The 17,277-nt window shown below is 38.4% G+C and overlaps 1 protein-coding gene across 5 annotated transcripts in view; it reads right to left on the bottom strand.

Annotated features, from left to right (window-relative positions):
- The window catches only part of PCNX2 (pecanex 2), a 162,838-nt gene that overhangs the window by 52,121 nt on the left and 93,440 nt on the right, over window positions 1-17,277 (bottom strand). For all 5 annotated transcript variants that reach the window (XR_012041579.1, XR_012041578.1, XR_012041577.1 and 2 more), the window contains 2 exons: window positions 12,593-12,702; window positions 7,762-7,890 (listed from right to left, as the gene is read on the bottom strand). Coding sequence is in view for 1 of the 5 variants with exons in the window: in XM_072856348.1 (XP_072712449.1) it covers window positions 7,762-7,890; window positions 12,593-12,702 (239 nt within the window). In the remaining 4 variants the exon portion in view is untranslated. The remainder of the gene's footprint in view (window positions 1-7,761; window positions 7,891-12,592; window positions 12,703-17,277) is intronic.

The following is a 17,277-nucleotide window of genomic DNA, read 5'->3' on the forward strand; positions in this document are numbered from 1 at the left end:
GATCGCATCATATTTACATAATTTGGAAGCTAAGCATTAGACGAACAGCTTATAAAATTTTAGTGTATATCCACACAAGTATATATCCACACTAGTGTATATAGTGTATATCCACACTTTTAGTTTATATCCACACAAGCCCTTAAAATATTACATGCTTCCTATTTCTGATTTATGAGTCCATTCTCATCTTTCTCTTATGTCCTGTTGCTGCCTTCCTTTCCAAATATCTTTAAAAGTCCTCTTCTAACATGCTCATGATTTCTTTTCCTCTATAGGTCTGAGTCCCTGCTTATCAATGTCTGTTGCATTATCCTCTCAGATTTTTCACTGCACGCCTTTTCCTTTTTTGCCCATCCCTTTCCCTTTTCATTTATCCTGCTTGTGGTTTTGATCTCTGCTTGTGTTCCTGCCTGGCCTCAGCATGCATTCCCTCTCTGATGCCTCCCTTCTGTCTTTATTCTGTCCTCTTAGAATGATTCAGTGAATTGGAGTTGTGAATGCATCTTTAACTCGGCAGGGAACTACAGAGCACTGAATCAGAATGCACTCCCAATTAATTATCACACATATGGCTCCTATTCAATTAGCCTCAATTTGTTTTATCGACTGCCACAGGCAAAATTTGAGAAGGGGAGATGTTACCAGTTAAAGAAATACTGCCAAACAGTTAAAATACAACTTTGAATTTCATACAGCCTCCCTTGAGTGTGAAACTCTGGGCAACTCAGAAAACACTTATTTTAATACCAGATCTATTTGATTAAAGGTGCCTGCTTTTCCTCACCCATCCTTTCCCAGACAGCCCTCACATTTTCCCAGTTCAGTGTGACTCCACGCACAGAGTCAAGCAATGAGGTGAGGGCTGGGTTGGACAGGAGATGTGCATACCTCCATGCTACAGCAAGTGGCCAAAGGGGCACACGTGCACACAGGGTCACTTACTCCAGGGGAGATCACAGTTCAAGATGCTGAGGGGGGACTTCTTTTAGCCTGGGGCTTTACCTGAAGCAACACCTCCCACACCTGAATGCTGTGGCTTTGTCACTCCTCAAAGCCCTACACACCTGCTGAAAGGGATGAAAGACTCCCAAACCAAGCAAGTGTTGCAGGTACAAGTCCATGGGCAGTACTGGTGGTGTGCAATGTGAAGATGTATAGCAGATAGGCACTAGATCAGGGAGGAGACAGGGAACAGTCTTGAGAAGACAGTCAGATGAGTAAGTCTAATGAATAATATGTAATTTCAGAGGGCTCATGAAGAACTAAGGCTGAAGTACAAAGATGTTCCTTGTTCTTCAAATATTTAGGTTTTCTCTATTCTCTCCCTCAATGCCAGAACCATGGCCACACATGCACCTGGAGAACAGGGTGCAACTTCCCAAAGACCAGTTTATACTCTTTGTTTCAACAAAGGAGAGGGGTTTTTTTTCCCCAAAAAATAATCTTTATTGGGAAATCTGCCAGTTAGAAGAGCAATGAAGGAAAAATAGCAGCAACTTGCTAAAGTTTCAGCTTTTGTATCACTGCCAGCCATGGAGTGCCACTACAGTCAGCAGGAATGGGTGCCTTGTACCCAAGGGCACCCAAGCCAGGCCCAAGCATCCCTCAGTACCAGTCTAGGCTGGATGCTCAAGGATCTTTGAAGTCTCCAGATAGACTCTCGCCAAATTCCACATGCTTTGTGAACAGGACCAGGCAGCCCTTCTGATTTGAAGACAACACACCAAAAATTCAGACTAAAAAAACATTCATTCATTGGTCCTACTTGTTTTGACTTGTAAGTCCCAGGCACTAATAAGCACCCACTTTGGTTTTATCTACATGCTAATACTTATTTATATTATTTTGCTGAGTTCTAAATTAACTTACACTGAATAAAAGCCTGGAGGAGCCCTGAGGCCAACTCAGTGAAGACTTCTCTTAAAAGAGCCATGGTCATCGAAGGGGCTGGCATTCATAAAACTGAGTAACAGCTGATAACAAAGGAACTAGAACCTCAGTACACTCTAGAGTAAAGTTGTGCAACTAGAATATAGTGCTTCTTTCTGCTCATTTAATAAAAAACAGTATAGAAATAGAAGCAGCCAGAGAGAAACACAAAAATTAGCAGAGAAAGAGTTCAGAAGAAACTAAAACGATTGCAATGAACAGTGAAACTTATGGCTGCAATGTGGCTTTCATGCCAGGTGGCTGGAAGTATTCAGAAAACTTTGAACCCTAAGTAAGGAGCAACAGGCAGTGACAGTAGTCAGAACATTTCTGAAGTGATATTTGAGGAAATAAGGCAAACACTAACTTGTGTTGATTCGGGGAAAAAAGCTTCTCCTATGCTTAGGTTATGCTGTAATTGTTGACTTCAGAGGTTAATGTACCTTTCTTTAAAGTATTCATTATAAATCAATGTCCAAGGCATTACTGAACTATAAACAGCTGCTGCAGTTGTTCCTCTGTAAACATCACCACTATGGAGGTCTAAGAACATGTGAAGAATCAAACATCATAGCAAGAAAAGACTAAAAAAGAAATCCAGCCCTAAAAAGGAGAACTTGAAGGGTCTGAACATGCAGCTCCCAAACAAGGCCCATGGACAGTTATGGTTGAATGACGTTCTGTGTTCACAGCAGGGGTTTTAGCAGCTGTAACAGATGAGCAGGCTCACAGGGAAACCAGATGCACGAAGGTGTGTTAAAAATAAGCATTTTGAAGTGGAAGGCCTGTTATTTTATGGGAAAAAGGGAGGGAGCAGACGGGTACATTTCACAACTCCTTTTCCCACACACGTGCATAATGTAGGGTCAACCCAAATTACATCTACACTGGGAAAACTCTTCCCATTCCACCTGCAGGCTGTCCACGATGGGCAGGTTAAGCAAGCCAGTAGGAAAAAAAATGCCAGGTGCACTAGATCTGAGGCAGGGCAGGTTTTCCTCACCCTCTGTTCCCAGCTGTATTAACCTTACAGGTGGCTATTTTCCAGACCACAATGACTGGAACAATAACACAGTAATACACTTTTTAAAAAGATGGAGAAAAGAAAGGCTTGCTCACATACTCTCCAACACAGAGAGGTGTCCTGTAATGCCATTCTAAGATAACTGGCAATTTAATCACAGCCTCTTTAGAGACACCTAACAAATTCAGTTACACCACATAGTAATTCACGCGAGACCCTTCAAAGCAAATGCAAGCTGTGCCTTACCCAAAAATAGGCACTGAACCAGATGACCAAGAAAGAATAGAAACAAGGAGCATGAGAGAGATGAGCGGCTTGTAGGCAGCGAAATCTCCAGATTCCTAGTGGCAGTTTGCTGTTTGTGGGGACAAGTCACAGCTGCAGCAGAGAACAGGCTGCTGGATGTGATCCAGCAGTTAGACCCACTGGGGAATGAAAGTAAACTTCCTACTCTGTTCTGTCCATTGCCTTATCCAAGATACAAAGCAAGATAAGAGGAAGGAAGGAGGGGGACAGAGTCAGGCTGCAGCGTGACAAAGTATTTAAGAAAAAAAGCAGAGGAATGGAACAACAGCTTTTGAACAAACACTTTATGCTTTAAAGTGCCTATACATTAAACAAGATTTACTGCTATTTCCTTTGCTCTCTCACATCCACAGCCTAATCATTCAAACAGCTGTGAAAATAAAGACTAAAAGAGGACTTTCCAAACTGGGAAGCAGGACCCAGGCTAATGGCAGGACAAAGCCAGTGTTGCATCAAACTTTTTTTTTTTTTAACAAAAGAAAAAAAGAAAATTTCTCATAGTTGGACTCCCACAAGGCAACCTGCTCATGAGCAGCAGGCCAGCTTTCTGATTTTACACCCCTCTCTTTTCAACAACAATGGCAGCAAAAGCTGTAAAAAAGTGGTTGCATGAGAAGTTGTTCTTTCTTACTCACCTTCCTTATTGCCTTATTTTTTCTTCTTCTTAAAGTCACCCTTCCCTTCCCTTTCCCCCCTGAAAGATCCTCAGTGATGTATTGGTATACTAGGCTCTGAATGCAGTGAATACCAAAGTGCAGACTATAAACAAACAGCATCTGCTGATTGCAGGGAAGAACACCCATGCTCTGCGCACACACCATGAGAGCACAAACAGGCACAGTATGATTCCAGAATTTTGAAGAGCTTGCTAGGAATTTCACAGTTTGCTTACTGTCAAAATGACTTTTTTTTTTTTTTTTTTACCCACTTGAGTTCCTCCATCTCCTTGAAAAAAAACAAACAAGCCGTCATCTTAATTCCCTAAGACTTTCAGCTCCAGCTCACATCATCTAGAGTGGCAGATGCCCAGTCAGAAACCTGAGGAATCAAACTCCTCTTTAGCCAGCAGAAAAAGTGGGACTAAAAGAAATACTGGAAATGCAAGATGTGTACGTGTGCACTCAGAAAACCAGATAGAGACAACCAAACCAGCACTTTAAGGAACAGATGGAGCAGTTGCTCACCACTCGGGCTCCTGGCCTAACAGCCCGGCTCTATTAAGAAACGCAGTACTGCCTACTTGCTGATGTCCAAAGCTTCTACTTTGGATTCACTTTACAGAAAATGAACCGGATTTTTTTTCCCTCATCTAATTTCACACTGTTGGCCCAAATGAGATGCAAATATAAGTTTTCCTTAAATGAAACAAAGAAAAAATGAAGTTTGCTTGACAGCAGTGAAGTGTGCATATACTGATGAACAGAAATTACACTCTAAGAAAGCAACTTAATTTGTGACTTGGAAGAAAAACAAAACCATGATATTTTGATATCTAGACATGATATTTTGATATCTAGACTGCTTGTCAAAATTGTTTTTGGTTAGTCCAATTAAGAGGTTAAAGTATAAAAAAATATAACCATGGAATTGACTACCTCTGAAACTTCATATAAACATCAATGAGTTTTTGTGTAGCTAATATAAAAGTGAGAATTTAATGTAGTCATCAATACAGCAAGGAAGTGTTTGAAAATGAGTATGCAAAGCAGCCAAAACAAAAAAGCTATATAAAGCACATTGAAGGTAGCTTTCCCCTGGGCAAAAGTTCCTCTCAAGAGGGAATGAGTATGGAAATAGCCAAAAAATCTGCCAGAGTTTCTACTTCATATGAGCGTACCTCAGACTGCGCTTTAGTGAACCTGTGACTTTCCATGAACACCCTGAGCTGAATTTAGCAAAAGTAACTGTCAGTGCACTCCAAAAAAGAAATCTATACACCAACTTCCCCGTCTGTTTGTTCTGTTTTGTCTTCCAGCACCTGAAAACTCAGTGCACATCTGGCCATAGGGCACTGCAGCCCAAAGACAAGTCAGTGCAGGAGCCAGAACAACTTTCCACTGCAGCTCAAGCTCCCGATCCTATTTAACTCCACACCTCTGAAAGAAAGCAATCATACCATCACTTTCAATTTTTAGATGTTGAAAGGTCAAGATTTAAAGCAGTAAGGCAAGCCCTGTCTCACTTCGTTCAATAATTTAAGTATTTTGGCGAAAAATTTCTTATTCTTAGTACAAAATTACTCCCTTCCCAGTCTTTTTCTGTCTTTTCACTGGGTCCCTTTAACGACTCAGGAGTTTTTCAGTCCAACACTCACTCGCTCTGCTCAGTTCTTCACGTGAGCAATGAAATACCAAAATTGAAGCGAGGCAAAGGAGAATCAGAAGTGCTAGAGACAAAATGAATACAAATTTAGGAGTCATTACATGTGCATATTGTGGGATGCCACAGGTTCAGGCAAACATTTATTTCACTTTGATGACTATCTAAATCTTCTACAAGGCTGTTTGCTACTTCTAAAAGGTTTTTGAGGGGCAAGGTTGTGGTTTTAATGTTTTAAGAGAGAAGATCTTAAAAGATACACTAGAATTTCTAACAAACAACAAAACACGACTTTTCACAAAGAGCCTAACTTAAGTATTCATGATGAAAACAAAGTTGTAGTTACTGCTTATTTTGAAAGGACAAGTAGTGGTGGTTTAAAATATTGAATGGGTTAATTTTTTGCACTCAGGGTTTTACAGTTTATGGGTAAAATAATTAGTTTTGTTTTAAAAAATGATTAGCACCAGCTTCTTCACTTCCCTTAGTGGGAGTCACAGATGGTCAGTACTGGTGAAAACACGACCCTCTTATTTAAGTATCACCAATCAAGCACCATCTTTTGACATTTCCTTTGAATATCTTCCGTTCATCTCATCCCAAAAGCCTTTGACAAACCAAAAGCAAATGAAAATGGTCCCTCTGCTTCCATCTACAATAACCTACAGATACTACACTAACCTAGCTATATGGAAGTGATGGGTCTACAGCTGAGTCTGATTCTCTAACCCGTATTTAGAAAAGAAGCCACATGCCTTCAAAATGCTCTGGTTGAAGTAAAATGCTACAGATGCTAAATTCTCCACTTCCTACCTAATATGGTTCAAAGTTTCTGTCCAAAAATGTAACGCGCTCTGTGGGATTAGTGGTAGCCTCCTGCCTTTCCATGACTCCCCTCAACTTCACTCCTATGAAATAATGAACCCGTTGACCCAGAAAAATATGTGAGAGAGAATTTTGTTAAGATCTGGCCCCAGTGTCCAAAACTCAGCTACCTCCCCAAAAGGTTTCCACAAATCTCAGAAGCAAATACAAAGCCTCTTTACATGACTTGGCTTTGTTTGAGTAATTTCTTTATAGATGAGTCCATATTCACTCACTGACACAAGTCAAATGGAAACAAAAATAAAACTCTTCAAACTAATCAGACCCTTTCTTCTAAAAGATGGAAAGATCAATCACTGTAATTTCTAGTTTTGAATTCGAGGTGCTCAGATACATCAGTGGCACTGATACAACAAGTGTGGTAAGTGTAGAGCACTTCTCACTGGTCCGGCCAAGTCCTGATTTGGCCAATACAATTTTCACTTTGTGCCTCAAACTGCTGTTCTGCAGCTGCAATAAGTTACTCCAAGCCTGGTTACATGTTAGTAGGTGGTGAAGAGCTCACGCACTGCCCAGAGCACAGGACTCGAAGGACCCCCCTTAGTCACTGAATCCAGCCCCTAAAGTTGCAGACCGCTCATTCATCCCTTGCAAAAACTACCTCCATCTGGAAAGGGAAGCGTTTCCCTGTCTCCAGTACTCTTACTGGGAGCCCATTAGATCCCAGTTACCAAGAGCTTTCAAATCCTACTGGGTAGAAGGAGCAGAAGCTCTTTATTCAATCTTTTCAATATTCTATGTTTATGTCCTTGTCAAACTGAATGAATGGCAGCTAAAATCTGACACAACCAACCAATTCTTCAGTCAAACTCCAAGATCAGATGTAGCAAGTAATGACAATGCACACTCATCATCACTTCACTATGAGAGCTACCTGCCACATCCCAAATGGTAACATTTAATCAGGCTAGTATAAAATATATTAATGCAGTCTGACTTCTAGTGCCAAAGGCTTCACAGATTTAGTTGCTAACACTAGCTAGCAAGACAAAAAAGGCTGACAACTGGGAGTTTTACTGATTTTTTTTTCACAGCTTCGTTACTGTATGTCTGTACAACAAATGCAACGTGACACCTCATCTGTAACATACCGGTAATTGTTTAAATACATTTTCAGAAATAACCAAATAACCATGAAATAGTAAAACACCAGAATCAAGATTCAAAGATTAACCTCTCATGCCCTACAACAATTTAAGGATTATCTTCATAAAGAAAAATTCCTCCAGAAATGAAACTAATGAGAGCAAAACCTTTGCAAATAAAAAGTGTAGAAAATTTTTGAATAGTCTTACTTGTAGTTTTTCTCCCAGAACTTGATCGGTCTTGCGTATGATGCGATAAAGATGACGCTACCAAGAAATGGACTCAGTGGTGTAGAAAAGATTGAAGTGGTCAGAGTTTGGAAAAAAAGCATAGCAGAGTCTGAAAATTGCAAGTTAAGGTAACACAAATTATTTCTTAATATTTTTAAACCATTGTTGAGTCAGCTCTTTGAACTATGTATTTTCACTTTTTTTTGTTATTTATTTTACCAAAGAGGTGGCAAGGAAAGGAAAGGAAGGCAAGCAGTGCCAAATTGCCAATTGCCAGTATGTAATCGGTGGCTCTTCAATGCTACACAGTTGTAATGGAGGCGACATGTCTGAACAGAGTATGTTATTAGCAGGGTGACCCTGTCTAATCTCTGCCCGAGGACAGATCCTGAGCAGTAAGTGCCCTTTTCCAGGTACCTTAGTGTACCTTCTATAACACAGTAAGTGCCTTTCCAGAGTCTGACACACAGAGTTTAAAACACAAAAATCTCAAAAAAACCTAATTTTCTTGGAAATTCTCCATTCTCTGCACTGGAGTCTTGCTCCCAAAGTGTCCAGTATTTCATTCTGCAAGTTTCTGCTTATTTTGGAATGAACTAATATGTGGAGAAATAACTATGCCTCTGTTAATCCAACTTGCTGGCTTAAAATCATGCTTTCATGTTAATTTTTACTGACAATTTAATATTCCATGCTGACTGAAAGGTAAAAAATGTTCAGCATTTCATTCTTTTTGAAACATATATGAAATGAGAAGGTGAGGACAGGGGAATAGTAAATATCACACAAACATCATAACAAATGCCTGAATCCAGAGCTTTAAATGTAAATTCATATTCCAGATTGCTGGAAAGCAAGTTAGGAAATGGACAAGGATACTGAAAAACACGTGAGTTGAAAGGAACGTGATTAAAAAGGCCAAGCAAATTCAATGTTAGGTTTTAATTCTGCATTAATTCATACCACGTCCATGAAATCTCAGGAAAAAAGTTTCCAAGTTGGCATAAGAGAATAGTTGTCCTTCCATACACCACTCTTGGGAGGAAGGTGCTAAATAAAGAAGTCACGGACTAAGGAACGACTATCAACGTACAATGCTCAAGTGCACCTCAAACTAAAATTCAGGTCAAATCACCCAATAACCACAGTCTTTTAGCTTAGCCTCTTATAATAAATATCCTGTATGTGTGTCCCACAGACTTTGAGACTTCACAAAAAACCATTTTAACACATGTAGCATCATTCGTGGTACAGTATTTCCATAAAAAGGCTAGCTAGCCACGCTTTCAAAGCAATCTGCAAAATCTAAAAACAAATATTTGCCAAAACATATCTCTCAAATCCCTCAAACTTATTAAAAGAGAGTGGTCTGGAATGGTGTCTTTGTGCATTAGTGAGCTTGCAAAATGAGCTGCCCTCAAGAGTCTAAAGTTCAAAAAGCAACAAAGAGGACAGAGCAGGGAGCAAGTGCATCAAAAAAGTTAAACTGTCACATTACACTGTAGTCATAACCAGCATTAGCTGTGAAAGATGAACAAGTATTTACAAGTGTCAGATAAAGGAAGGAGGCATGGGAGCTGAAGAGACAAAAAGAGAACAAGGAGGACAGATAAGGACAGTAAATCAAGTTTTCTAAAGAGAGTTCTAATGTCATGATTGATTTAAAAATTGCCACCATCATGAGTTAAGACATTTAGGACACCACTGTGAACTGTTTGTCTAAGACATAATCAGTAGCAACAGTTTTATTTTTGCTAAGCGACATAATGCTCTACTGTATGTACGTTGGAAGACATTTCCCGTTTGACTTGTGAAGAGTGATTTTAATAAAGTTTTTCATATATGTGTGTTATGAGAGCACGTAACAGCACCCAACTCCCTTACATACACAGTTGATGTGTACAGTGGGCAATTATCTGTCATCAGGGTTTTTTTATTTGATGTCACCCAATTTCCTTTTATTAGGGTTTTTTTTTTTATACCAATGCTTTAATTATGCTTAAGTAGAAAATAAAAAAGAAGTGCCAAAAACTTACAGGCATGCTTTTTTATTCTATGTCCCAAGCCAGTTTTCCTGTGTACCATCTTTGTTATGCTATACAGGGTAGAAACGGAACTTGTTTCTTTGTGAATAATGGATTTTCTACTTAATATGGCCAAAATAAAATTTTGAGAAGAAGAAATAACTAAAAACCCTTCAACATGAAATAAAGCATTCTATTTTGAGGATTCATTCTTGTAATTCAAAAATCTGTTTAAATTCCAGTCAGTTTCAAAACAAGTAACTGAAAGACATTTTCAAAGTCTTCCATCCACTTCTTTTAACACAAAACTTCACAGTAATGCTAGTGCAAACCCTCTGTTTCCCAAAACCCACACTTATTGCAATTTCTTGCAATTTCAAGAAATTGCAATTTCTATGGGCCAAAAAAAGTTTTGTCACTTCCAAGCACACGATCACTTAGAAGACTGGAGAACTGAGCATTACAGGGTTTCCTTTTCTGACGTTAGAGCTGTAAACCCTGAAACAGCCAAAGCAGAAACTCTCAAACAGGATCATCTGCACTATAAATCCTTTCTTTCTAAATCTCACTGTTGATTTATTATGTAAATTCCTCCCTGACTACAAACTACACTGACTTTCTCAGTGCACTGACAGTTATAAACACATAACCTTTTCTTACTCATTTAAGCACTGGGAAGTGAAGTTGCAAATCTCTCCGCAAGCCAGAAGCCCATTCCCGTTCCTTGTCTTCCGGGATTAGGAGGGACTTTGAGGGGTCACCTAGTGCATTTAGCAGCAACAAGGAAGGATCAGCTAAACCTAGATGACTCCTAACAGATGTTCGTCTAAATTCCTGAAGATCTCTAATTGTGGAGGCTCCACAACCTCTACCAGGCAAAGCTCCACACGTGTTGCCCTTAGTACTCTGCACACCGGAATCAAATGCATTAAAGCATGCAGAACTTTTCATACCACTGAGCTCTATGGCAAAAGCTCACAGAGGCACTTCGAAATTTAAAAATTTATGCCCCATTTGCAGAAGTGACTTAGGCAATTAAGAACCACAAATAATTAAACTCTGCAAAGAAATGGCAGGCTTAGTGCCTCTGCAAACTGCAACATGCATTCATCAGTACTGTTTGCAGGGTTATGGTAACAACAAATAAAAATAACATGCAAAAAGGCGAAGTTATTGTTGTTGTGGGAGTAGTAACTTGGGCATTTAACTAGTATCCTAATTGCAACAGTGCCTTAAAAGACAGATTTGCATTTACAAAGGACATTAGAAATATAAATAATAGAAAACTAGTCTAGATCACTTCAGTAATAACTGTGTAAATAAATTAAATCCTGCTTAGTTAACTGCTTTCCATTTTGCAAAGCTTAATTGGTACTTTTACCAAGAATAAAGTTATTACTGCACAAAATATTTGTGACCAAAGGGAAACTCATTGAAATATCATCTCGGTTCTTAAATGTTTTACTAAATAACCTTATATACACTTCTCCTGCAATTCATGCCTACAACAGAGATGAAAATAATTTTTTGTTGTGGAATTCTGTAATAATTTGCTACAAATCACTCAAAGTGCTCAGACAGATCGCTATTTTTATAATGCTCTCCTTTTGTAAATAGACAATCTAAAGCTTTCCCTCAGCGAGTTATTCTGTCTGCAATTCCCCTTGCCCAAGGCTCTCATTTATACTTCCTATGTAGAAACATAAGCATACTTAATCAATGTTGCATATGATTCAATATATCACAGCAAAGAGCAGAGGGAAGAAATCACTCAAGGGGGGAAATATGTGCTATATCTAATAAACAGTACAAAGTAAATTCTTCAGTAGGTCTGAACTAAAACCACTTTTGTCAACTTTTCTTCCACAACTTTGGTTGTGAGGGAAGGAAGAAATGAAAAGTTAGTCTCTGGAAAATGCTTTAGATGTCAATAAAGTTAAATTTGTTCAGTTAAAGTGTTTTATTTAATTTTTGCATCTTTTTCCTGTATTAAATCAAGTTTCTAACTGAATTAGACTTTAAGCTGAGAAATTTTTGTTCCAAAAGTCCAATTTTTTAACCCTACAGACATTTGGGGGTCACTGAACTCTGTGTTTTACTCTCCGTATTCACAAAACCAATGTTCACAGCCCTGGAACAGGCACTGAAACAGACTGTTTCCAAAGGACTGCTTTGGTGTTGATGAACATATATCGTTATTTACAAAATGGAGTGCAAATATTAAAAAGGAGAATGCTTCTCTGCACCACAATGAAAAATGTACATTAAAATCCAGCTGCTTCCGAAATGGGAAAAAAAAAAATTAGGACAGTTGCAACAGAAATTGGCTCACTGAAATGAATTTGCATCTGAGATACCAACTAGAAGCAACTGAGAAAGTAACTAATATTTTAGAGCTCAGTCAGCCATATGCCCAGCACCTTACAAAACTAGCTTCTGCATACATAAAAGTCCACCCAAGCTGGAGCAATATGTCAGTCACAACATTTCTTTCTGAATGCATCAAAAGCCAGTGCTGACGATTGTAGAAGTAAGTGATCTGCAGAATGTGGCTCAGTGGGAAGTGAGCAGACATACACAGAGCACTTTGAGTAAGAGTTCGGTTTCCCAGTTTCAGATCCCATGCAGCCAAGAAAGAGAAAACTGTATGTCTCAGGAGATGCTCCAAGCATTTTCACATTTTAAAATAAGTTACCTCGGAATTTCGCACCTTGTTCAAACACTGTAAATAAATTACATACATGAAGAGGAATTTAAGAATCAAGAAAACAAATTTATAAAGGATATGAGGTATTGCAAAGAGCTGAGCAAAAACATGGAATGATGATCCCCAGGCAATCTGCCAGGGAGCAATGTATGTCATGATGAACTGCAACTTCTGCAGTAGGTCCCACAGCTGAAAAACAAAAAAAAACAGAAAACACAGTGACTTTTTAGGCCCTGAGATAGTTTCAATACTAATACCTGAAAGTGACACTTTTTAGAACTGTGCCCTGGAATGAATGAGAGAGAAATTATATTGTATTGTTAGCTTTCATGGGCATTAAGGCCATAGAATACATTTTTTTCCTGCCAGCTCTCTTGGCATCGGGCCAAAACAGATCTTATGTCCCATCTGCATTGGGCCATCAGATTCATATTGCAGAGTAGGTTCCTGACAAACTGTCAGGAAAGATTTGGCCATCAATAGACATTAGTGCTCAACACACACACAAGTTGACAGTGAAACAGGAGTATATGCAATATTTCATGCTTATATAGCAAATATATGTTGAATTTCCTGTAGTAATTTTTTTAATTGAGTTAATGAAAAAAAAAAAGACATTGCCAACATCCTGAAAGACATTGAGGCTATATCAATACTTGTATACGAAATGCTTCCAGGGAATGTTCCCAAGCACCGGTATTGTGTATGTTGTTAAATTGTTAGAACGGTCCCTGGTAAGGTTTTGCGCTGGCCCAGCTAGCACTCTTCCAAGCAATCCCCAGACATCCTTTCAAATGAAAACCCTCCATGGTCCATTTCCAGGTGGCAATTCCACACCTCCACCCTGCATGCAGACTGGGAGAGTTTATTAGCATGGACACAAGCTTCCCCATGACAGCTTGCCTCAAGAACAGAGCATGGTCCTAGGCACTCTTCATTTACTAGTATGTTGACAGTCAGAGAGGATGCACCTTCACTGGCTAACTCATTTCATCTGTCCTCAAGTTGCCACCCCAAAGTAACACTTGGCCATCTGTTGCCACATCAGCAATCCACTTACAAGATGTTTCATTGAGCTTCTCTATGAATTGTCATAAATAACTTCAAATTAATTGGGAGGGAGGTAAGACTGACTGATAGCATTAATGTGTTTTGGTCTTTGTGCTACCAAACTATTGCAGAAGCAGCTGCTGTGTCATGCTAACTCCAGTTATAACTGATAAACCTTCCAGTTGAGATGCAAGCAGTGCTTCACATGCTTTCTGTGCTTTGGCATGACTTAAATTAGGAGCAGTATGCAAAATACAGATTATGTTAACTTTGCACAGGCATACTATTTAAAACCAGCAAAGCCCTGATAAAAACAAGCTGTTATGATCTCTTCAAGGCACAGCATGGTTACCCCTATTTAGCTTAAGTATGAGAAATTCAGATCTTGTCAACTTTGTTGTCTCTCAAAAATACTACATGTGACTTGAAAACAACATTAGATGAAGTAGGCAAGTAAAACTGAACTGAAGCTAGAATGGACTTTTATTTATTTGAACCCTGTTCAGCAGGCTGTGGGGTTGCTTTGTTTTGCTTAATTTTTATTTATCTGAAATGTCTGAATGAACAGCTGGGAGAAAAATTGTGTCTGCTAAGAGATTTAAGTGAAGGGCTGAAAAAGCTAATGACTCACATCTGAAACCTCAAAAATTCAAAACTGCAGCACAACCCAGCAAAGTTCTGCCTGCTACAGATTGAAATCACAAAGCCATAAATCATCCCAGCTGTGCTCAAAGCTCAGGGTTCATCAAAAGGTTTTCAAACCTCAAATAAAATTCAGGTTTTGCATTTGCTAGGAAACCAAATCCAGGAGACCACCCTTCTGGCTTCTTATTCCATTACAATGTTTTAATCATTCTTTAATATTTACACATTCTTGCAAAACAGGCCACGGAGCCCAAGTTCCCTGTTGCTTCTAACAAGTCCTACTACTACTACATTCACCACTGCTTGAACTTGCTGTTGTTTCTTTCAACACTTGCCTCTTGGCTAATGTTTCTACAAGGAGAACATGAATGTAAGAATAGCGCTCTAGTGAACCTCTCTTGGTTTTTGAGAGCCTTATGACACTGCACCTAAAGGCCTGGAAATGTGTGATTTTCAAGCTACTGCTTTCATTAAGAGTTGTCAAGTGCCTCTATTACCTCTTAAATTACCACTTCCAGGGCACATTCTGCAAAACACCTTAAGGGTAATGTGCCATTAGCATTTTACATATCTAACTATACTTGTTAAAGGTGATGTCACCTAGCAACTACAATAAAGAGATTTAGGAAGGGGGGACTTGGCTTTACATTTTGTCTTTTTTGTTTTGCTAGAAACATCTGAAAAAATATTGCTCCTTCTCAGTTTTACCCAATGTACTACATACGTTCTCCTATACCTGGCATAGGAACTCCAAGGATTCACAAAGCGCTATTGCTTTTCTCATAGAAAGAAACTGAAGCTGCTAAAAATTGCCTTCATAAACAGGAGGAAGCTGACCCTCAGAAACAGTAATTCTCTTATTTGACCTACAGCTAACTGCATTTCAGTCTTCAATAATCATAAGACACTAACTCAAGAGGAAAGCCTTCAACATCTTTTTTAAATTGTCAGAAACAATTAGTATTAGAAAGGGTTAGGAAAGATAAAGCCCATCTGGAGTTAAATCTGGCAAGGAAAGTGAAAGGCAACAGGAAGGACTTCTACAGGTACATCAGCAGCAAAAGACAGACTGGGGAAAACACGGACCGGCTGCTGGATGGGGCAGGGGACCTGGTGACAAAGGACATGGAGAAGGTCAAAGTACTCAATGGCTTCCTTGCCTTGGTCTTTACTGGTAAGACTTCAGGAATCGCAAGCCCCCGAGGCCTGTGGGAAAGCATGGAGAAATGAAGACACACTAAGTAGTGAATGATTAATTAAGGGTACATTTAAACAAACTAGACAAAAACACTTCCAAGGGACCTGATGGGACACCTCAGCCCTCCTGTGATTCTATGAAATATGCAATTTATCCTCAGTAAAGTTTTGTTTTAATTAGGGTAATAACTTGCTTCTGAGGGTCCGAGGTATATTTTTAAATATTTTTTTAACAGTGCTAGATACAAAGGGGGAACCTGTAGTGAAAGTGTAAAAAAAAAAAAAAAAATCTATGCTGAGTTTTAACCCTCTCTTTATAACGATTTCCTTAAACATGTATAAAAGATTGATTTTTCATTAAGACTTCTCCATCCGAGTTTAGGATGATTTATAAAATAATATTTTTATTAAGCCCTCTTATTAGATCATCAATGTTTTCTACAGTTCACTAAGCAGAAAAATGATATATTATTTAGGGGACAAAGTTCTAATATTCCCAGATATCATTACTCATGTGACAGTTTTGCACAGTAAACAGTTTTTAAGTCTTTGATAAAGAGTTTAAATTATCAGTATACTCAGTGAATTTAAACCAGCACATTCCCACTACTGTCAAGTGAAAGTGCAGAACATGCATCTTTCTTTCATATTTATTTTATGTGGACACACACATTTTATCATCTTAATCATCCTTAATTCCTCTGAGTTCTGAAGCCTCTACAGACCTCTGGCACATAAGCTGGTATTCTGTCTATCTATAGACAACCAAAGGCAGAGACTTATCTTTTTGGGATTTCTTTTAAATCTGGTTAGTCTTACTTAACCAAATTTAAGTAACATTACAAACTAGAAGTTAATGGAAATTAGTTAACATACATTAAAAAAATATTTGGGGAGTCTGAAACATCACTAAAATGTGATCTCCTTTTCTCAGTTTGGTAGATTTCAATAAATTAGCCAAAAGATTAACATCTGAATCTAAATGACACTGAATGTGAGATGGAGACCATGCAATGCTTTCAGTTTTTGGCAGCCTTTCTATCTGTTTAGCATCTGTTGGGATTCTGTGTGGGCAGACTCCTTAGCAATACTGGGAATAAATAATGCATAAACATTAACATTTTCTTGCTAAGCTTGAATTCTGCTGTGTTTTAAAAAAAGTATATGTACAAATTGGTTTTAAACAAAAATAACTGTCATATATATATGGCTATATACTCTATGTGCAACACAAAATTGAGATTAAAAAAGTTAAATGCAGAAAGCAATTCTTTCCCGCTTTGAACAGGTATTTCTTTATATTCCTGTTGAGATCCTAAGAACTTGAGACAGATTTGAACTCAGACTCTCAGATGCTAGGTGGGTATTTAGTTTTTCATATTAAGCTAATTCTGGTCAATTGGTAGCTCCAAGTCTTGGAAGTAAATTCTAATACCTACTAGTAATTTCTTTTTGGTTTTTTTGTATGTCAATAAAATTTAAGATACATTAAGAGGGAAAAGTGAGTACGTACGTGTTTATGGATATGAAATTAAACTTAAGTGGAATAATTTTATTCTAATTCATGGCTTTGCTTTGCAAATCATTGACTTTCTGGTTTTTATTTAATGCCATTTATAAAAAACTTCACCTATGAAATCCTATATAACAAGATTTACTGGAAGTATCAAAGCTTTTTAATGCCTATCTCTTAAGTCATTGTGACATTCTATTGGAGTATTTGAACAGCACCATGTTTGAATCTCCAACAAATCTTTCCAGGCTGTCTTTATTTGCATCTGCTTACAGGCATTTGAAGCCTTTGTATCGTGGGATTTCAAGATCATTGTCTAATGCAACATATATAAGAGGATCAAAATACAATCAGTCCAA

Source organism: Ciconia boyciana, chromosome 3, assembly GCF_034638445.1.
Source record: "Ciconia boyciana chromosome 3, ASM3463844v1, whole genome shotgun sequence".
Taxonomy (NCBI): domain Eukaryota; kingdom Metazoa; phylum Chordata; class Aves; order Ciconiiformes; family Ciconiidae; genus Ciconia; species Ciconia boyciana.